The following is a 22,661-nucleotide window of genomic DNA, read 5'->3' as shown; positions in this document are numbered from 1 at the left end:
TAGGGACATATGAGAGGGTTCATCAAAGTGAAAAAAAAAAATGAATCACACAGTCATTTTATTTACTCATGTAAGACAATAATGGCGCTAATAGCTATCCGGACATACTTTCGTTTTTCTAAATTGTGCACAAATTACTGGAAAAAAATTGTCATTGTAGATTGCAACTTTTTAAAAAACTGAGGCATAGCTGTATGGTAGTAATTGTCTCAGTTAATGTTGTTTGTGGGCATTTTGCCATTTTGAGCAGAAACTATTGCTTTAGATTTGAAATAACATTAGTGACATTGTCCGGCTATACCAAAAGAAGGAGATACTTCATATGGATTTAATCAGGCCGCAACTTTATTATTAGATGTCTGGGACTACCCAGCAGATAAAAGTGTACAATGCACATAACCCCATGTTTATTCCATTATTAGCCAAGGGACTTCTACCAGCTACCCCTCTTTTTCCATCCAGGTCCCTCCAGCAAATCTATTGCCAGAACCTTACCATCCACCCCTCCCCCCCATAGGAGGGGTAAGGTGGGCTATCAGAAAAGGGGGGGGGGTTGGCTCCCTGCTGTTCCAGCCATAGGAGCCCCAAACTCCACACCATTCTGTTCCTTTAACCAGCACCTCCTTTTAAAATCCTTTACCAGGCCATTTATCTGGTCACTGAATACCTTACCTATGGAGTACCTGCACTAGACGTCCGCCCCACATTTACAAAATAAATTGCGACATAAAGCCTACCACCTTCTGTGCCCACCATAATAGGTCTTCCCTGCCACCCACTGTGGGGAAGCCAAAAACACCCCACTCCACCAAAGCCAATATGGTGGTGAGGGAAAAATTCCTTCCCAGCCCCCCTAAAAAGGAGCGACTAGCGCAATGCCCACAGAAGGTTCAAACCCCACCTGATGATCACACCTCAAGGGTGGAGAGGGTGGGTGCTACCTTGCCTGCTGCATGGAGAAAGAGGTTTCCAACACCAGGGCTTGCACCTTTAAAGCCTTTCACCCTTACATTCCCAGGGGTGAGTCAGTGCTGCAAATCCGACCACCACCCACCTTTTTGCAGCAGTTTGACCTTGTTCCCCCCCCACCATAAAGCACTTCTGCCTTCCTCCAGCAAGATTGGACAATATCCCCCCCACTTTAGGTGTGGTGCGGTCATTGCTTGCAAAATGGAAGCCCTACTTACATAATAAAGATAGTTGAGTGATACTGCAAAAGTATTAGATTTTAAATAATGTATCCATCCAGTTCTCTAAGTACATGTACTTACTATAGAAACAACAAAAATTTGTCTAATGTTCAACAAATGGAGCCTTTCCAGGTTCCGCATGGTCCCTTCACAATCAAAACTTTCCCATCATGTACTCCATTAATAATCCCCTGACAACAAACGACAGGTAGAAATGTAGAGCAAATTGCTTTACAGTGTGACCTGGAGGTCAGCAAATTCAGGTTTTGGTGAGCTAAGGCAGGAAGAGTATTCCACACTTTGAGAATCTCTCACTGAAAACATCCAGCCTCCAGCATCTGCATGTTAAATAAGAAGGTGTAAACTTGGGAAACTCACATAATATCAGGTTTCAGAGTGGTAGCCGTGTTAGTGTGTATCAGCAGAAAGAATGAGGAGTACTTGTGGCACCTTAGAGACTAACAAATTTATTTGAGCATAAGCTTTCGTGGGCTAAAGCCAACTTCAACCCTACACAGGGTGGAGATACAGTCTCTCAGATAATCACTGCTGAAATAAAATCTCATACTGTTTAACAGTTGTACTTTCACTAATCTTTTGGTTTGACGAATTCTTGTAAGAATATGATTATGGCCTATCTTCATTGTCAGAAGTTTTTGTGTTGCCGTGGCTTTGGCTGTGTCAAACAAGATCCTACAAACTGCAACAGCTCATAACTTTGCCCTTACCATCAGCTGAATGAAAACTGATGTTATGTACCAGCCAGCTCTTCAACAACCTTACCAAGACCCATCAATAAGCCTGGAAGCCCTGCATCTTGGCAGGGGGTTAGACTAGATGACCCTGGCGGTCCCTTCTAACCCTATAGTTCTATGATTCTATGGTACATATTTTACCTATGTCTTTGGAATTTCTGTTGCTTTTGCTAACACAGACCATATTTTATTTTCCCATCTGCAGTTAATTTTGTAGCGCCAAGTAGTAAAGCAATAAGCTAAAATTTGAAATGAGTGCATTAAGTCAGGTGTCTACAGTTTTATTCAGGCACCTTGATTTTCCATGGTGCTGAGTAGACACAGATCCATCTGTCCAGCTGGTGTCAGTGGAAGCTGAAGATGTTCAGCCACTTGGAAAATCAAGTCTCTTTGGCGATTGATCTAAAGCTCACTAAAGTCAGTAGTAGTGTTTCCAATGGCTTCAGTGAGTAGGCACCAGTGTCTAACTTCGAGGTACCCAAATGTTGAGCCCTTTGATTTTAATAACTAATGGAGGATATGATCCCGAGAAACCATTAAGTTTGTTAAATTCAGTGGGTGAAATTCACCTATGTGAAGGGGCATGTTGCTAGTCTTTTGCATTACTTAAACTCTATGTAAAGGCTGAACAGTTAGTCCACTGACTGAGCACCTGCTCAGGGGTGCCAATGCACTCCCTACAAGCCATGGAAAAAAGGCCTTTGTGCCAACCGTACATAAGATGGTATACTAAGCCACACTGCCAGTAGGCAAGGAGAGGGGCTGCAGATCTTCATTTACATGGATCCATTGTCCCTGATACTTCACACAACTGACATGGAGGAGTTGTAGTCGCTATTTCAGCATGTTGGAATAGCAGCCACATAGGAGCTACTCGGCAATCTTCCACTGTGGGTTGGGAGTGGTTTCATTTGCCCAGCTGCTTCACGCTCCCAAAACTCTGACTTCGTGAATTGCACCTAATAGAGTTGTAGGGGCCCAGCGCATCTCACAATCAGGGCCAGAGTTTTTATATTGTATAAAATATTAATGTCATGCACATACAATTAATGTATTCAAGTAATTTGCTTTTCCCTCCTATACACTGTATTGAAAAGAGATAGATGAGTTATTTGTTTATTAATATAGTGTTTCTTCAGGAGTATCCTATTTAATTTGAAGCATCAAGAAATTGAAGATAATTGTAGTTAAATGTTGTGTCCAGATGTTTGAATTCAGTCACTTTCCAAAGAAATATTTGAGCAGTTAATAACCAAATGCTCCATATATTTTCAGTTCAGAAAGTGTATAAGTAAAGATCTATCACTTATTCACAGCAAACTGTATTCAAAGAATGAGAAGAACACCTCCACTGGATGAACTGCAGCCTCCGCCGTATCAGGATGATAGTGGTTCTCCTCACCTCTCTTGTACACCCTCTGAAGTTGATGACAGTAAATGTGAATTTTCCCACTGTAGCAACAGTCCAAGATGTTCATACAAGTGCCCAAGTGAGGGAAGCACTGGACATGAAATAGAAAGCTTCCATAACAAAGGATATGAAGAGGATGTACCCAGTGATAGTACTGCTGTCCTTAGCCCAGAGGTAAATGAAATACAGCCTAGCACTACACTTGTAGGTATCTTAGATGTAACACAATAGCATTTTAACTTCTCTTGTAGATCTTATAAATATCTTGTTTCTAATTTACATCTTACAGAGACTGTGTACGTTAACTTCAACGGTCTGTTATAAAGAAGAAAAATGTATATTGCCAAATAATATAGCAATAAGATTTTAACTTGCTCTGTATAATGACCTCAATGACACTTCATTTTAAAACAACACCCCAACAGGAATGATTTATTTTTTAAACCAGTAAAAGCTATGATGTACATTATTATGGGGAACTATATATTAACAATTCGCTTCTCACAACAATTTTCAATTAATAATTTAGTAATAAATCAATCAAAATTATATTTCTCTTAGTGCCTTTCATATTAAACTCCCTAGAGAACTGAAGAAAAATCTTGATTAAAAATCCTTATTGTTTTGAGATTAAAGAAATATTTTTATTATGGATAATGTAATAGATTTATGATACTTACTTTCTCATTTTTCTCTTTGTAATTTGTAATGATTATTCTTCCTAAACAGAATTTTTAATATTTTTAATATGTAGATGTCTAAAATGTGTAAAGACAATCCATAGTATCAATTCTTAAACCAGAAGCAAACAATTTTTAGATTTAAAAAAAAAAGCTACATTATCATTGATATGAACAAGTAATATCTTTAGCCATATGAAAGGACCTCAGAATTTACACTGAGGTTTTACATGTTTGGAATAAATACATCTTATATGAATAATACAATGATCTATATTATACTTCAAAAATTTCTTATTCATACAGTACCTTTTTGCCACACTAGCCATTGCATTTCTTTAGCTGCTAATTGTATCAGTCCTTGAACTCAGGTTATTGAGGTACAGTATGCAAGCATATGGAACCATTGCTTTATCTTGATCAAAACTATTTTGTATTATAAATTCGATTCAGGCCCAACCTTTGGTCAAATGGCTCCATCCGTGATCTAGAATTTTCCCATTCCTTAATAAATAAATGGGGATGAATGTAATTTTAATGATGTCAAGGAGATTTGAGGACCTGTTGCTCACTCCTGATGTCTTCTTAGAAATAGGTCATTGATCTTGACTATGACTGTATTATTTTCATGGTAATCACAGATCTAATGGAAAATGTGGAGTTGGCAATTTGCTGTGTAAAACATGCATGGAAACTTTATGCCCCCCTTTTTAAAAACATAGTGCTAATGCAGAGAGGAAAAACCTGAGAGATGTGGATTGTTACTGAACAAACAATATTGCTGACAAAGGGCTGTGAATACAGGAGGTAGCTGGGGAGGGCTTTGTTGGAAATAGCTGGCCTGTTCTTTGGGCTTACTTGTGTTGAGCCTGCTGACACAGACCAGCGATCGCTGGACAATCACAGGAAAAGAAAACATAGGTGCATAGATGGGCAACCTGGCTTTCCCAAATGGGAAAAAAAAAAGTACAGATTGACAAATATTGTAGTCAGAAGGGGAACTAGAAAGCAAATGTGAAAAATCGGTATTGGGGTAGAGAGTAATAGGTGCCTATATAAGAAAAAGCCCCAGGACTGTCCCTATAAAATTGGGACATCTGGTCACCCTAGTAGTCAGTCATCTTTTGGGTCAGCCCACACTGCATGTGTTAAAAGATTCTTTTCATGTTCTGCTGAATTGTAAATGCCAGAGAATTTTCATCTATACATCATGCTATGTCTGAATGAATACCACTGAAAAAATACTTTCTATAGTAGGAGTTCCAGATTGTTGGTTTTACTGAAATATTGTTGTATGTTTGAATGGGAGGCACACAAATTATTTCTTTATACATGACTTTTTAAAAATAAAATTATTTTGTCAAATAGTGAGTAGAAATTATTTGTTTCTTTAGATAGATAGATAGATAGATACTGAAACATTTCTAGCACTATATTCAGCACTCACTGTATTTATGAAATTGAAAGTTGTGCTATGAAATCTGACACATTGCTTCACGCAAAATAGCACTTATTTTCTTTAAAAATACAGCCTTAATCATGCCCCATGATTAGAATATATTTGTAGGTACAGCTAGGTTAACTTTCACTAAACTACCAATACCATGTAAATGGAGTAAATTCGTAGTAAACTACTTATATTGTAAGGGAGGAAAAATCAACCCATATTAAAGAAGGGTTCATTGTGCAAACAAAGCAATTTTAATTGAAACAGAAAGTAACAGCATATCCTCACCATTTTATTAGCTATTAAATTTATAAGTGCACACCTAATGAGAACACTGAAGATTTTAGAAATTAAGCATTAGCAATAATTGATTTAAGAACTGATATACTGTATATGGCAAGTACAGAAGACATTTCTGACATAGGTATGTTTCTTGTATACTTCTAAGGAAGTTACATATACCAGGCTCTATTAGCCATCTGCTGCATGTGCACAACTTTCACTGACTGCAGTGGGAGTTGTGTGTGCAACCAACTGCAGCATTCAGCCCATTACTTGCTCTGGTCATATATATTTCACAATATTCGGTTACCATCAAATCAGGTATTAATGTGTTAAATATGTTAAACCTGAGTATTGATTTTTTTTTTTTAATTCTGCAGAACGCCTCACTTGACTCAGATATTTGGATTGCACCTCACAATGAATGACAGTTTATCTCCGCTTATGTGGAACTGAAAAAATTAAGTCATTAATATCACTTTATTAGTTCTAGCTTTTTCTTTTCCAGTTGGTGCCTGGGTTTGTCTATTTTGACCAGCTGGAAGTAGCTTTTGATTTTCCTTGGTTGCCAGTCAGCCACCTCTTCATTCTTCAGTGTTTAATTACCTTGTTTATGAAGTGAACAAAAAGATCACAGTCCCATCATGCTGCTTAGAGAAAACCATGCATTTCCATGCTAGATTTAATAATAAAATACCAAAAATAAATAAATAAATTTAAATAAAAGTATTTATATTTCCTTCCTTAGGATATGTCAGCTCGAGGATCATCTTCACAGCTTCCTAAACCTTTTGATCCTGAGCCAGTAGCTAAATATGGCACGCTAGATGTGACTTTTGACTATGACTCACAAGAACAGAAGCTTCTAGTAACAGTGACAGCTGTCACAGACATCCCAGCATATAACAGGACAGGCGGAAACTCATGGCAAGTACGTCTAGTTCTCCTACCTATAAAGAAACAGAGAGCAAAAACGAGCATCCAGCGGGGACCATGCCCTGTCTTCGCAGAGACATTCAAATTTAATCATGTTGAATCTGAGATGATTGGGAATTATGCAGTTCGCTTTAGACTGTGTGGTGTACGTCGCATGAAAAAAGAGAGGATTGTGGGGGAAAAGATTTTTTACTTAACCAAATTGAATCTTCAAGGGAAGATGTCAGTACCAGTGATAATGGAGCCTTCTTACAGTCTTTCTGTGAGTATTCTACAAAGCAGAATAAGAATGTAATTATATAAATTGTCCTGAATTTATTAGGAATAGTTTATATATTTATAGAGACAGCACTTCCACTGATGCCTCCCCTCCCCATTGTCATGCACACTTTATGCAAAATAATAGTTTGGGGGAGGGGGTCATTACAGCTCAAAGATCCAATTAGCTACTGTTAGGTACATTTATTTCTCATGTGTAGAAGCTGCCTACACTTTTTCATTTTGATTACTTTGGTATTTCCACTATAAAATATTATAATAGTAGTAGGAGGATAAACTTATTATATTGAGCTTAGTTTTGCAGCTTTGATTTATCAACCTGTTAAGCATTGTGCTTTCATATTAAAATATCTATATTAGTCGGTGATTTTTGTCTTTTGTAATAAAATCCAGTTTGTAATATAATACACATGCTTTACTTTCCCAGGAATAATGGAAATAGGAAACCTGAAGGTGCTGAAACCCTTATTTAAGGACTTCAGAGGACAAGCAAAATAAAATGTTTAATTTCTTTTTAGTTGCATTAATCTATAAAGGACAATAATCTGTTGGGATTTGAAATGAGGATCAGCTGAAAAATATAATATGGAGTCCTGGTGATGGAACAGGTGATGATAGAGGACTTTATCATCTCCCATTTTTTATGATTCTGTAAGGAACACAAGGGAATCCTGGGTAGTGCCTTCTGAGGACAAATACTGTTCATTTACCTTAAGTAAACTTTCCTACTATTGAAGTGCTTAATACAAGAGCAATGAAAATTGAAACACAATTGAAAATACTCTAAATTTACTATTTTTCAAGTTCTTGAAGGTCCTGCAACAATGAAATATGTTTTGCAACATTTTTGTGTCCGTGAAAATTGTGCTGAGGTTGAATTCCTTCCGCTCCCCCATGCCGTTTGGATGTCAACAAAAGCTTTCTTGTGATGAGGTTTTGATTTTTAAACTGGGTTGGGTTTTTTCACATGGCTGAAATTCTGATTATGGGTCTGATTCAAAGTTCATTGAAGGCAGTGGATCAGGTCCCAGATGAGCATATACCTCATGTGCTCATCAGAAGTAATTTTGACGTATTTTCTAAGGCCAGTCTACACTAACCAGTAGATCGGCACTGCTGCGATCGATGCAGCAGTGTTGATTTAGTGGGTCTGGTGAAGACTTGCTAAGTCAATGGCAGAGGATCTCCCGTTGACTCTGGTACTCCAGCCCCCTGAGAAGAGTAAGGTAAGTTGGCAGGAGAGCATCTCCTGTTGACACCATGGTAAATTGACCTAAGCTTGGAGGTGGAGGAAGGGTTGGTGTTCAGATTCAACTTGCTGCAAACCTATATGAGTACACTTGAGCACCTTTTTGACTATTGAGCTACCTAATCCAACTTTGCAATCCAAATCACTTTTTAAAACTCTCTACAGAGAAAGAGGTGACAGCACTTGCAGTACTTTACAAATGACTTTCCTTGTGCGTATACCTGTTGTGCCTTTTAATGCGTAGGCCTAATGATCTTCCGCCTTACATCCCTGTGCTAGTCATTTCGCTGTGAAGAATTCAATTTAAGTTTCTCACTCTCCATCCTTGGATATACTGGATGCGATCCCAGTGGTAGTGACTAGACACTGGGCAGGTGTATGTGCATCAAACATCTGTGAAAAGATGCATCCACAGCCTCAGAAACAACTCTGACATCATAATCAAAAAGGCTGACAAAGGAGGTGCTGTTGTCATCATGAATAGGTCGGAATATGAACAAGAGGCTGCTTGGCAGCTCTCCAACACGAGTTTCTACAAGCCATTACCCTCTGATCCCACTGAGAGTTACCAAAAGCAACTACAGCATTTGCTCAAGAAACTTCCTGAAAAAGCACAAGATCAAATCCGCACAGACACACCCCTGGAACCCCGACCTGGGATATTCTATCTACTACCCAAGATCCATAAACCTGGAAATCCTGGGCGCCCCATCATCTCAGGCATTGGCACCCTGACAGCAGGATTGTCTGGCTATGTAGACTCCCTCCTCAGGCCCTACGCTACCAGCACTCCCAGCTACCTTTGAGACACCACTGACTTCCTGAGGAAACTTCAATCCATCGGTGATCTTCCTGATAACACCATCCTGGCCACTATGGATGTAGAAGCCCTCTACACCAACATTCCACACAAAGATGGACTACAAGCCGTCAAGAACACTATCCCCGATAATGACACGGCTAACCTGGTGGCTGAACTTTGTGACTTTGTCCTTACCCATAACTACTTCACATTTGGGGACAATGTATACCTTCAGATCAGCGGCACTGCTATGGGTACCCGCATGGCCCCACAGTATGCCAACATTTTTATGGCTGATTTAGAACAACGCTTCCTCAGCTCTCGTCCCCTAAAGCCCCTACTCTACTTGCGCTATATTGATGACATCTTCATCATCTGGACCCATGGAAAAGAAGCTCTTGAGGAATTCCACCATGATTTCAACAATTTCCATCCCACCACCAACCTCAGCCTGGTGCAGTCCACACAAGAGATCCACTTCCTGGACACTACAGTGCTAATAAACAATGGTCACATAAACACCACCCTATACCGGAAACCTACTGACCGCTATTCCTACCTGCATGCCTCCAGCTTTCACCCTGACCACACCACACGATCCATCGTCTACAGCCAAGCTCTGCGATACAACCGCATTTGCTCCAACCCCTCAGACAGAGACAAACACCTACAAGATCTCTGTCAAGCTTTCTTACAACTACAATACCCACCTGCAGAAGTAAAGAAACAGATTGGTAGAGCCAGAAGAGTTCCCAGAAGTTACCTACTACAGGACAGGCCTAACAAAGAAAATAACAGAACGCCACTAGCCGTCACCTTCAGCCCCCAACTAAAACCCCTCCAACGCATTATTAAGGATCTACAACCTATCCTAAAGGATGACCCAACACTCTCACAAATCTTGGGAGACAGGCCAGTCCTTGCCTACAGACAGCCCCGCAACCTGAAGCAAATACTCACCAACAATCACATACCACACAACAGAACCACTAACCCAGGAACTTATCCTTGCAACAAAGCCCGTTGCCAATTGTGCCCACATATCTATTCAGGGGACACCATCACAGGGCCTAATAACATCAGCCACACTATCAGAGGCTCGTTCACCTGCACATCCACCAATGTGATATATGTCATCATGTGCCAGCAATGCCCCTCTGCCATGTACATTGGTCAAACTGGACAGTCTCTACGTAAAAGAATAAATGGACACAAATCAGATGTCAAGAATTATAACATTCATAAACCAGTCGGAGACCACTTCAATCTCTCTGGTCACGCGATCACAGACATGAAGGTCGCTATCTTAAAACAAAAAAACTTCAAATCCAGACTCCAGCGAGAAACTGCTGAATTGGAATTCATTTGCAAATTGGATACTATTAATTTAGGCTTAAATAGAGACTGGGAGTGGCTAAGTCATTATGCAGGGTAGCCTGTTTCCTCTTGTTTTTTCCTACCCCCCCCCCCCAGATGTTCTGGTTTAACTTGGATTTAAACTTGAAGAGTGGTCAGTTTGGATGAGCTATTACCAGCAGGAGAGTGAGTTTGTGTGTGTATGGGGGTGGGGGGGATGTGAGAAAACCTGGATTTGTGCAGGAAATAGCCCAACTTGATTGTCATGCACATTGTGTAAAGAGTTGTCACTTTGGATGGGCTATCACCAGCAGGAGAGTGAATTTGTGTGGGGGGGTGGAGGGTGAGAAAACCTGGATTTGTGCTGGAAATGGCCCACCTGATGATCACTTTAGATAAGCTATTACCAGCAGGACAGTGGGGTGGGAGGAGGTATTGTTTCATATTCTCTGTGTATATATAAAGTCTGCTGCAGTTTCCACGGTATGCATCTGATGAAGTGAGCTGTAGCTCACGAAAGCTTATGCTCTAATAAATTGGTTAGTCTCTAAGGTGCCACAAGTACTCCTTTTCTTTTTGAGAAACATTTTAGTTCGAGTTATTTTTAGTGCAGTAAGGCATTCATATTTATCAGTTTAGAAGCTGATGTTTATTCATTTATTATACATTTCTTCATGCATTGTGCCTTTGTTTCATGTTGCTCTTTACCTGTAGCACACATTATATAGCAGTCCTGCAGGATATAGTAGGGCTACATTTGTCAACTCATTACCTTTTCAGAAAAGCATTCTAAAACTAAAACTTTTAAACTTCATCACAGTCATAGGATTCATGGCCACTGGGGACTGAGGCTGACAAGTTTTATATAAATTAGGGCTGTCAAGCGATTAAAAAAATTTATCGCGATTAATCGCACTGTTTAAACAATAATATAATATTTATTTAAATATTTTTGGATGTTTTCTACATTTTCAAATATATTGATTTGAATTACAACACAATACAAAGTGTACAGTGCTCACTTTATATTTATTTTTGATTACAAATATTTGCACTGTAAAAAACAAAAGAAATAGTATTTTTCAATTCACCTAATACAAATACTGTAGTGCAATCTGTTTACCATGAAATTTGAACTTACAAATTTAAAATTCTGTACAAACAAAACCTGCATTCAAAAATAAAACAATGTAAAACTTTAGAGCCTACAAGTCCACTCAGTCCTACTTCTTCTTCAGCCAATTGCTCAGACAAACGAGATTTTTACATTTGCAGGAGATAATGCTGCCCTCTTCTTACTTACAATGTCACCTGAAAGTGAGAACAGGCGTTTGCATGGCATTGTTGTAGCTGGCATTGCAAGATATTTATGTGCCAGATGTGCTAAAGATTCTTATGTCCCTTCATGCTTCAACCACCATTCCAGAGGACATTCATCCATGCTGATGCCGGATTCTGCTCGATAATGATCCAAAGCAGTGCGGACCAATGCATGTTCATTTTCATCATCTGAGTCAGATGCCACCAACAAAAGGTTGCTTTTCTTTTTTGATGGTTTGGGTTCTGTAGTTTCTGCATCAGAGTGTTGCTCTTTAAGACTTCGGAAAGTATGCTCCACACCTCATCCCTCTCAGATTTTGGAAGGCACTTCAGATTCTTAAATCTTGGGTTGAGTGCTGTAGCTATCTTTGGAAATCTGATATTTGAACCTTCTTTGTGTTTTGTCAAATGTGCAGTGAAAGTGTTCTTAAGTCAAACAACATATGCTGGGTTGTCATCCTAGACTATCATAACACAAAATATATGGCAGAATGTGGGTAAAACCATGGAGTAGGAGACATACAATTCTCCCCCAAGGAGTTCAGTCATAAATTAACACATTTTTTAAAACAAGCATCATCAGCGTGGAAGCATGTCCTCTGGAATGGTGGTCCAAGCATGAAGAGGCACGTGAATGTTTAGCATATCTTGCAATGCTGGCTACAGAAGTGCCATGTGAATGCCTTTTCTCACTTTTAGGTGACGTTGTAATTAAGACGCGAGCAGCATTGTCTCCCGTAAATGTAAACAGACTTGTTTCTCTTAGCAATAGGCTGAACAAGAAGTAGGACTGCGTGGACTTGTAGGCACTAAAGTTTTACATTTTTTTGTTATTGGGTGCAGTTATGTACCAAAAAAAAAATCTACATTTGTAACTTGCACTTTCACGATAAAGAGATTGCTCTGCAGTACTTGTATGAAGTGAATTGAAAAATACTATTTCTTTTGTCACTTTTACAGTGGAAATATTTGTAATCAAAAGTAATAGAAAGTGTGCACTGTACACTTTGTGTTGTGTTGTAATTTAAATGAATATATTTGAAAATGTAGTAAAACATCCAAAAATATTTACTAAACTTCAGTTGGTATTCTATTGTTGAACAGTGCAATTAAAACTGTGATTAATTGCAATTAATGTTTTTAATCATGATTAATTTTTTTTAGTTAATCGCGTGAGTTAACTGTGATTAATCGACAGCCCTAATAAAAATGGTTGTGTCTTAGACCTGTGGATGACTGTACTCCCATACTAAGTCTTCCCCTAATCAGTGGTTCTCAAACTGTTATACTCGTGACCCCTTTCACATAGTAAGCCTCTGAGTGCGACCTCCCCCCCTTATAAATTAAAAACACTTTTTTATATATTTAACACCATTATAAATGCTGGAGGCAAAGCGGGGTTTGGGTGGAGGTTGACAGCTCGCGACCCCCCATGTAATAACCTTGCGACCCGCTCAGGGGTCCCGACCCCCAGTTTGAGAACCCCTGCCCTAATACATTGCATTAATTGTCCTATTTTAGAAATCTGGAGTTGAATATTAAAATTTGAACACACGGATTTATCTTAATTATTAGCAGGTGGCCACCTAGCTTAATAGATTAAAAGGAGGAAAACAACTAAACCATTTCAATTTACAGTAAATGAACCAACTTCAAATGAAAGATCTTGTTCATAATATTTTATATAATTTAAGTTCTGTCTAAAATTAAATTAATCTAAGTATCAATGACTTTATGGTACATTGCATAAATACATTAATGTAGTTTATATAATCATGTCTACCAAAGTAAGATTCAGTTATCACTAAACACTGAACAATTTAAAAATATATTTTTGTATTTTTGATTTAGGACCACAAAGTCTACTTTATCCAACAGATTTTTCTCTAATAATCACTTTTTGAGAATGGATAATAATTCAAAATTGCACAGAAAGCTGTGTGCTGTAAACATGTAATTCAGTTCTGTACTCATACAGGTCCCACTGCCCTGTGGATCAACAGTGCTTACCCTTCAGGTCTGGCTAGGTTTGGTATCTATGGTTCTTCCCTGTGGGAGCCTGTGACCAACAGATTATCATGACCCAAATCAGACTTCTCAAAACAAAAGTATTGTTTGTTTAGCCATACAAACAAAGCATTCCAGAGAAAAGGATCTTAAGACCTATACACATGTCTGTCTTACCTATATGCTCTATCCAGCCTTCTGACAGGGACCCTGGTAGGTCTGACTTCTCACAGACCAGCATGCAGAAAACTTCGGGTTCTCAGTCTCAAAAACCTGTCTCTGTCTTTGAAGGCTTATGTATCTCTCTAAACTCCGTGCCCGCTCCTCCCCCCCAGTTCCGTTGATACACCTCACCCTTCACGGAGACTGATAGGTTTCTCCAGGACCAATCTGGCAAGTCCATCAGGGGGGTTGCACCACAGCCTCAAAGCAAATGGCTCTTGCATTATCCCTCAAGTATATATCTGGATCCACTCCCCCCTTCCTGGATGCACTTCCTTACTACTGAATTATCTCAGTCTTTCTACTGAATTATCTCAATATATGTGTATAGTAAACTTTACACTAATGAGGTCAACACATAATTATTATTATTATTATTATAGGCAACTCCAAATACATAACATGTCATTGTGGGAGAACTGGTGTCAATGAGATTGAGAGATCTGTATGAAAAGAGTGTAAGATTCCAATTGTTAATTATCCAGTTGCTGAAGGAAATCCTGAAAATAGAAAATCAGATTCCAGTGTAAGATACTATGATTGTTACAGCTTGATTCTCATCTCTGTTAAACTGGAGTAAATCAGGAATAACTCAATTAATTCAGTTATCTTGGTATAAAATATGAAGGAGTAGAATCAGGCATGGAAGTTCATAATGCAGACGATGAAACTCTTGTAGTTTCTTTGACAAGGTTTAATAGAGGATTAAAACAGACCAAACGTTAACAGGACTGAGCTAAATCAAACATATAGGGCTGTGAGCTCTCCTTGAGCTTCCTGTGAGACACTGATCTTTTTAATGTGCACGACAAAAGCCTAAAACAGTGATGCGACAAGGAATATCAGAAGCTTGGGATAATGAGAGGTTGTCATCTTTAATATCAGTTTCAAAATTTCATATTACTGGTGCTTACTGGTATTTTTTAGACAGAGTTTGTTGATATGTAGATAAATCTGGGTCTAAAGTGAGCCTTACAATAAGATATAGTTAAGATGAATCAAAGGAAAGAAAGCAAAAGAAATGGCAGTTTTGCATCATACCTGAAGAAAAGCAGACTTTCAGATTCCAAATTTTAACCAAAGATTTTATGTGATCTTTAGTTAAGGCTGTGTTAATTTGACAGAACTTTGTCATGTACTATATGAAAAGGCAGCTCAGCTCTAGGTTGTTCAAAATGGTATTGATTGTAACCAGGAAAACTGAATAGATCTAGTTAGGAAATTTTAAAATGTGTTGATCTGCAAAGAAAAGATGATACTGTGCATTTAGGCGATTATAAGGTATAAGAACAGTCTCTGCATACTGGGTAAGGTTCTGATGATGGAGCTCTCGGGAGATATATGCGTGCTGTGCATGGACGTAAGACACTGATCTTTCAGGTCTGAAGGCCTTGGTTCGTGTTTGATTTTAGTCAAAAATTAAGGGTGAAATTCTTCCTGGTGTGGACGGTTAGTGCACAGTTCTCGACACCACTTAAATTCCGTGGTAAGACAACATGGGGCAGAGCATCAGGGGACCTCTGTACTAATTCTGTGTTCTGCAGCATGTAGGTCAGCTTTGAAGACTGGCAGTAGATCAATGGGAGCAATGATTATTCAGATCCAGTAGAATCATGTGGAAGGCATTCAGCCACTATCCCACTCTATGGGCAGTAGATGCGTACGGTGGTGCTGCAGTTCTGTATCCTGACTTCATCTTGGAGTGCCTTTCTCTTGCATAAAGCTTGATTACTTAGGTTATATGCTGAACTGAATTTCACTCTAATTGAGTTTAGTGGTCTCAGACAGCAACAATATCTAGTAGTTGTTTCTCCATGTCACAAAACAATTACACGATGTAGGACATGTGGCATTTTTGGCTCTTAACTCAAATGCCAAGGATGCTGGAGGTCAGAAAGAAGGTGTATCTCCATTAAATCATTCCCTCAGAGAAGGGGTAGGGCGGGGCAGGGCCTCAGGGCATGGGCCGGGAATGGGAGGGGCAAGAGACTTCAGTTTTGTTCGATTAGAAAGTTGGCAACCTTATTCAGTGGAGTTGCCAACTGTTTGTCAGTGTGAATTTGTCTCATGGTCTATGAAACCCCTATATAAAGGTTAACAAAGGAAGCTTTCGTCTCGAGTCCACATCATACTATAGAGGAAATTATTTGAAACTTCTGAAATACAGGGTTGTTTCGAAGAGTTATAGAACATAGTCTGTATATGGCTTTGGGTGTTCCAGAAACGAAACATTCTTTCTTTACAATTTTTGAGCTACTAGCTGAGGTATACTCCCTTATCAAGAAATCATCTCCTAATATCAGACTATTTATCAGTTACTGTTCGGTCTTAAATTTCACCTTTTTTTGTGAAGATTTAGGTCCATCCCTCCCCAGGATTCAAACAGGCCCAGCATTCTTAGACATCACTGGTACTCTGGGAGGGATTTAAATTTGGGTTTCTAGCCTTCCTTTTTAATTTAAACCCTGGTTGTCATGATTATGAATGATGATCTGCCTGTTTTAGATTCGAGTCAGTTGGCTATTTTGAGCATTCTGACCTTCTTAGGACCTTTTGGTACAACTGACCATGGATAAGTGCTTCAGTATTAAGGGACATTACTTGATGTGTGGTTGCCTATCTTCCACTTCTAAGTAAGGAAGGACTAACCTATGACAGGGAAAAGCTAGACAATGTTTAAAAAAAATCAGCTACCATCTCATGAAAATATAGAATCGGGGCCAAAATCTAGTTTAATCTCTCTTCCTAAAATTGATACTATTGTGGCTTCATTAACCATAGATACGGTTATTTTATTGGAAGGTGTTTTTTTTTCCCCCAAAAGAATTTGAAGCTGGAAACACTGAAGGAACTCAGAAATGAGATTTCAAACATTCCTTCAGCTGTCTTCCAAGCATCCTTAAAAACCATGGGTACTCAAAAGACAAAGAATTTCTTCAAAATGCTCAGGAGCCAAAGTATTTGGTGAGACACTTCCAAGAGGGGATGAAAGGAGATGGAATTCCCACACTATGAACAAAGCACATGTGTACTATACAAAGTGAAAATTTACCCTTTTACTGTGAGTTAGCTTTTAATTGATTTATCAGTAAAACCTATCAAACCTTAAACTAGGATTTTCCTTGCAGGGCCTCCTGTATCCCAGTCACCTGCTCCCTCTGGCCTTGAGAAAGGCCCACCCCTTATATAGCCTATTTGGAGCAAATTGAATCCATCTGATTCGTAAAATTCACGAATGATTCCATTGCACCTTCATGTGAGGATATATAAAAAAAAAATCACACTTCAGAATGTAAATTTTTACTTCAATCACAGAAGCTTTTGGTCCAGAAAATGTTTTATTGACCTACATCAGTGGAGAAGTAAGTGGAGTTAAACCCCATAAAACCGGTGTATTGGAATGAAGAATCAGGCTAAGAGCAGTCAAGATGTATTTAAAATGCACCAAGGATTTCAGAAGATCTTCAGCCTTCTTTATTTTTTTCTACTCAGATTGCATAGGGGTTAAATCCACAAAATCAGGGCTGGGTGGATTAAATGATGTATCAAAGAATCATATAGAGCAGCTGGTAAGCCATACCTAAAATTACCAACAACATCCTGATAGAGCTTTAGCTGAAGATCTGCAAGGTCAACACCAGACAAAATTTCTACTTTCAAAGACAACAAACTGACCCTTAAGACTTCTTCAGGCATATCTTCCAAAGGAAGCATATTCTCCAGTCCATGGTTCCAAGATAAATTTCCATTTCCCTTAGGGATGCTGATAATCTCAATTTCCCAACTTCTATTTTATTTTCTCTCACTGCTTGCTACTTCCCACAGCAATGGAGACATGAAGAATTGGAACACTGTTAATTGATTATTTTCTTTCTTTGATTATTGTTTCCACTAATCTGAAACCATCCATAAACTCAGCAGTTAGTGACATCTTTTTTTCATTTCTGCCCTCTTCCAAAGCTTGGTGTATGTATGTTCCTTCCCCTTTGCTGGCTGCCCCCCAAAAGTTTCACAGCTAATGCTTGTTTAACTTGGAACAAGTTATTATCTTTTGCAACTTCAGGAGTATTCTTCTAGCAGGAAGTCAAGTGGGTGGAATTTAGGGTTGGATTTCCCAGCCAAAGCACCTGAACTCCCTGCCCCTAGTCTTTGTGCCTAGAGGGGTAGCTCTGGAGTGAGGAATTAACAGTGACACTAATCAAACAAAATAAATTGTCTATATGCATCCTCTTTTCTTTTTGCCTTTCAACTATTTGATTTATGTCTTTCTTGTGTTGTGATTTCAATTTTCAGTTTATATGCTCTGTCCTCTGTGGCTTTCTGGGCACTTCTCCTTTCCTTGGATCGTACATTTTAACATAAAAACTACGGGTTATTTTCTTCATTTCAGACCTCAGGATTTTCATTCCTTTTTTCTATTCCTGCAGTCTTCATCCTGTTTTAGATTAAACATTTCCATGTATACAACCCCTTTAAGAAGGATCCTTATAGCCATAGCAGGTTAGCCTCTTGTCAGTGTAGGCTCTCAGCTAATTCTGACCTTGAGCTGTGTATTTCACACTACACTTCCTGTCTTTCTGATGTGCTTAATCAACTGGCAGCTGGATCCCAAGAGAATCCATCTTATCTTCACTTCTTACCCTTCTCTATAGTTTACTTGATAGCTGTAAGACTAAAGCAGATAATTTCCAAACTGCAAAACATCCGGGATCCTCTGTCCAGGAGATTTAACATGACCTGAACAAATCATGTGGGACACCACTAGCAGCCTTTTTTAGTGTTGGGTGAACTATTCAGAGCAAACAATCTAATTGACAGACGTTGCCTCCTTTTCTGTATTGTGAACAGATTTTTAATATTGCAAGTGTGTTCATTATCCAGAATGATTCAATGAATATTTTATACAAACAAATTTTAGCCGATAGATTACTCCCAAAGTGGGTTCAGTTGTAACCTAGTCACTCAGTATTGTTTCTGTTCCATGAGTGAATGAATGTATCTGTTAGGGAGTGAGGATATGATAAAATCACTGGGTTTTGGATTCTCTCAGTTGAGGATGGGAGCAATTTGTGGCGTTAAGAGTGGCTTGGCCAGCATGATTAAGGAGCTCTGTGGACATTTTACCTACCTCCTCTACCAACAACAGGCAGCAGTGAGCGGGCAGATGGTGGGAAAAGGCAGGGAGGGGAAGGCAGTGGCTTTTAAATTGGCTTGGGAGCAGTGACAGCAGTTCTATCACTGAAGCAACTTTTTCCCTTAAAAAAGATCCAGATCTTGGCCAGTGGGGGCACTGAGCTGAGGAAGTCAAATTTTGCTGAAAAAATTGGAATTTAGAAAAAAATGAACATATCTAGTTGAAGTCCACACGGGTCGTCATCTGGCTCAGAGAGACCAATTCTAGCCAAGCTGAAACCCGAGTCCTAGACCTAGACAAAATCTATGTTGCATGGATCAAGGACATTCTAGGCAATGCACTCTCTCTCTAGTTCATCCTGACTTTTCCAGCCTCAGAATGGCAGCCAGTGGCAGCCCTGGGCCAAACTTTCCTTGCTTTGTCAGAAATAGAAATGTTCAATTGTTTCTGAATTCCAATTTTTTAACGACATGTGACTTCCCACTGGCACAGTGCACCCACTGGCCAAGACCTGGATCTTTATTAAGGGGAAAAGTTGTGTCAGTGATGGAGCTGCTATCATTGCTCCCAAGCCAATTTAAAAGCCACTGTCCTCCCTTCCCTGCCTTTTCCGGGAACAGGCCCAGCAGTGGAATTTGAGGTTGGGCCTTACAACCAACTCCAGGTACTTCCCTTCCCACTTTCTTCTCCCATCCTCACTGTCTCAAGCAGGACTGGCTCCAGGCACCAGCGAACCAAGCAAGTGCTTGGGGCAGCAAATATAAAGGGGTAGCAGGAGGTCAGGCTCTGGGGCGCCAATCTGCCCTCGGCAGCAGCGGGAATTCAGTGGCGGGGACGCGACTGTTCTTCGGTCGCTGGCACCAATTCAGCGGCCGCGCCATCAGTCCACCTCCGTGTTTGGCGGGCAGGATTCCGCCTCCCTGTTTGGCGGCAAGTTTTTTGGTTTTTTTTTTTGCCGCTTGGGGCAGCAAAAACACGGGAGCTGGCCCTGATCCCAAGGGTCAGGCCGAGCAAGGACGGAGCAGGGAAATGGGGAGGAAAGCAACTGGACCAAATTGTGCAGCTGAAACAGGAACTCCACTGCTGGACCCATTCTGCCTGTTTCAGATGCCATGTTGGTTGACAAAGTTACAGGCACTGCAGTGAGTCTGATGATGGGACAGAAGTACCCATCAGCCCCCAGCAACCTTAAATAATCCACCTGCCATCTACTGAGAACGGGGGTTGGGGGGACAGGTAGGAGCAGCAGGAGTGGAATTTGTGTGTCTGCTCCACAAATATTCCATCTTCTTGTCCCCTCTTTGCCTTCTCCCTGTCTCTTCTTACCTAGGGACAAGGAGATAGGGAGAGGAGCAGCTGGAGTAGATTGTAGAGCTCTAGTCCTGGCTTAAGGACCCAGCTTTGGTTCATCAGATTCAGGTTATGAGCTGGTCATCTATAGGAAGTTTGCTATTTGGGAAATCTGCTGGGAGAGATGAGCTTGTTACCTGCACTCTCAACAGAATTTCAGCTCCCAGGTCTCTCCCCAACATCCCTCCCACGTTTCCTGTTATCTTCAGAGGGATAAAGAAGCGTGGGGGAGTTGGTAGCTCTAGCTTTGTCAGGAATGTAGCTGAGAAGTCTGTGCATTGTGCTGGCAGTCCATAAGTGGATCAGCAATACTTCATGGTTCCACTAAGTAATTCTAAAAAGAAGGTCTAATAGCATTTAGTAGTTTAAATTACACATCTTTGGGGCACTATACGCTAGACTCGGCAAAGAGAGTTGAGTGATATACATTTTATGTCTCTTTTGCTCTTTTTATTTCTAGGTCTGTGGAAAATGTGTTAAGACTTTTGCAACTTTACAAACAGATATTTTTTGGAGTGTTCTCTCTCTCTGAAATCTCTAGTGCAAATGACTCTAAATTCCCTTTCCCAGATATGCCCTACAAATTTACAAGCTAATCTGAGTTTTCTTCTGGATTTTAGAGGAGCTATGAAATTCAGCTTTAAATAGAAATTTAGCTAGATCCTTAACTCTGGAGCAACTAGATGCTGTTCTGTACTCTGGTAGAAAGGTAAAGATATCATTTAAATATTTAGTCTAAACAGATGCACATTATGGCCAAATGAAATAAAATGTTTAACTATTTCTGTACATATTAACATTTTGTTCTTTAGGATTTAGTATGAAAAATCTTTTATGAGACTTACAAATTTACTGTACACTGAGCACTAATAGTGTTCTCAAAATATGAAAAGCTTCACAGGGCTCTTACTTGGCTTGTTCAAAGTCTTTCAGGAAGACAGAATGCTGTTTTGCCAGTTTTGAGAACATACATTCTATTTTGTCATTTCATTTTATGGCTAATTTATTCATGATATCTTGAGTTTGGAAACAAAACTAAACTTTGAATAATATGGCATTTTTCTGGTTTCATTAATTTGGCTGTGCATATTTTTCTAACTGTTTAAAATACAAGTAAGGACATTTTATATAACTTTATAGCCTCCATAGTGATAAATTAAGGCTGTACATGAGAGTTTTAGTCCCTTGACTATAACAAATGAAAGAATTATATTTTTCATTTGATTTCCCTTTCCAAATGTTTTGCCCATGATAAAATGAGCTTTTTTGAATAGTACATTCAGTAGTTTGTTCTCCTGAGAGCAAAAAACAAAGCAAAGGGAAAAGGTTTTGATGAAAAGTTATCATTTTAGCAGTTTTTGAGGCAATCTGATTATAACCACATTGATGATAATTTAATAACCATCAAAACAATTGTACATTTAATGTGAATATTATTAATGTGGAATAGTAGTTGATATAAAGTCTTATTTTGGGATTTGCAAACAGAAAACATGCCAGCATTTAAAGTATTAAATTTTACACAAATGAGAATGTTGTTTCATAAACTGAAGTTACACAATGGTAATATTTGTAAAACATTTGATATTTCTCCAGTGATTTAAGTTGATTCAGGACTTAACTCTGCAAGCTTAGCTTTAAGCACATGAATAGGACTATGCAGTATGCTTAGTTAGGCCCTGATTCAGGAAACCAGTTAAAGCATGTGCTTAAGCACGTTTCCTGATCAGGAATACTGTCTTGAATTGGAGCCTTGTCAGGTGATTAAAGTTTTTATACATGTTAGCAGGCGTATAATCTAAAACAACTTGAATCACAAGAGTGATACCATATGTTCTACTAATTTACCATACTGTAACTGCAATTTAGTAAATTTTCTTACTTGTATATACTGAAATCAATGGGACAATTCTGGTGCTTGAGTTAAGCATGTGGTTAAATGTTTTCATGATTGGGGCCTTCATTAACATCTTTTGCCACTGAAAAACATTATTCATGTAAACAAACACCACAGAATATTAGAGATTAATTCCGTGTGTAATTTCTGAATATTATTAACCTTAATCTTAACTTTACATCTACTTTACAAATAGAATATCCTGTTAAAAAGGTCTCTTATAACATGAATAGTTCCAAAATGAATAATGTTGGACAGCAAGGCGTACAGTCCTATTCTGCCAGATATAGTGGTTTATCTGCATGCAGATCTGTCTAAGGTTATGTGCTTAAATCCCCAGCCTG

At 39.1% G+C, this 22,661-nt stretch overlaps 1 protein-coding gene across 5 annotated transcripts in view; it reads left to right on the top strand.

Annotated features, from left to right (window-relative positions):
• Nucleotides 1-22,661, top strand: part of SYT14 (synaptotagmin 14) — a 176,372-nt gene that overhangs the window by 136,063 nt on the left and 17,648 nt on the right. For all 5 annotated transcript variants that reach the window (XM_073339006.1, XM_073339005.1, XM_073339008.1 and 2 more), the window contains 2 exons: nt 3,262-3,530; nt 6,514-6,963. In XM_073339006.1, coding sequence (XP_073195107.1) covers nt 3,262-3,530; nt 6,514-6,963 — 719 coding nt within the window. The remainder of the gene's footprint in view (nt 1-3,261; nt 3,531-6,513; nt 6,964-22,661) is intronic.

Source organism: Lepidochelys kempii, chromosome 3 (assembly GCF_965140265.1).
Source record: "Lepidochelys kempii isolate rLepKem1 chromosome 3, rLepKem1.hap2, whole genome shotgun sequence".
NCBI lineage: Eukaryota > Metazoa > Chordata > Testudines > Cheloniidae > Lepidochelys > Lepidochelys kempii.
The sequence above is the reverse complement of the archived record's forward strand: the minus strand, read 5'-3'. Positions and strand labels throughout refer to the sequence as shown.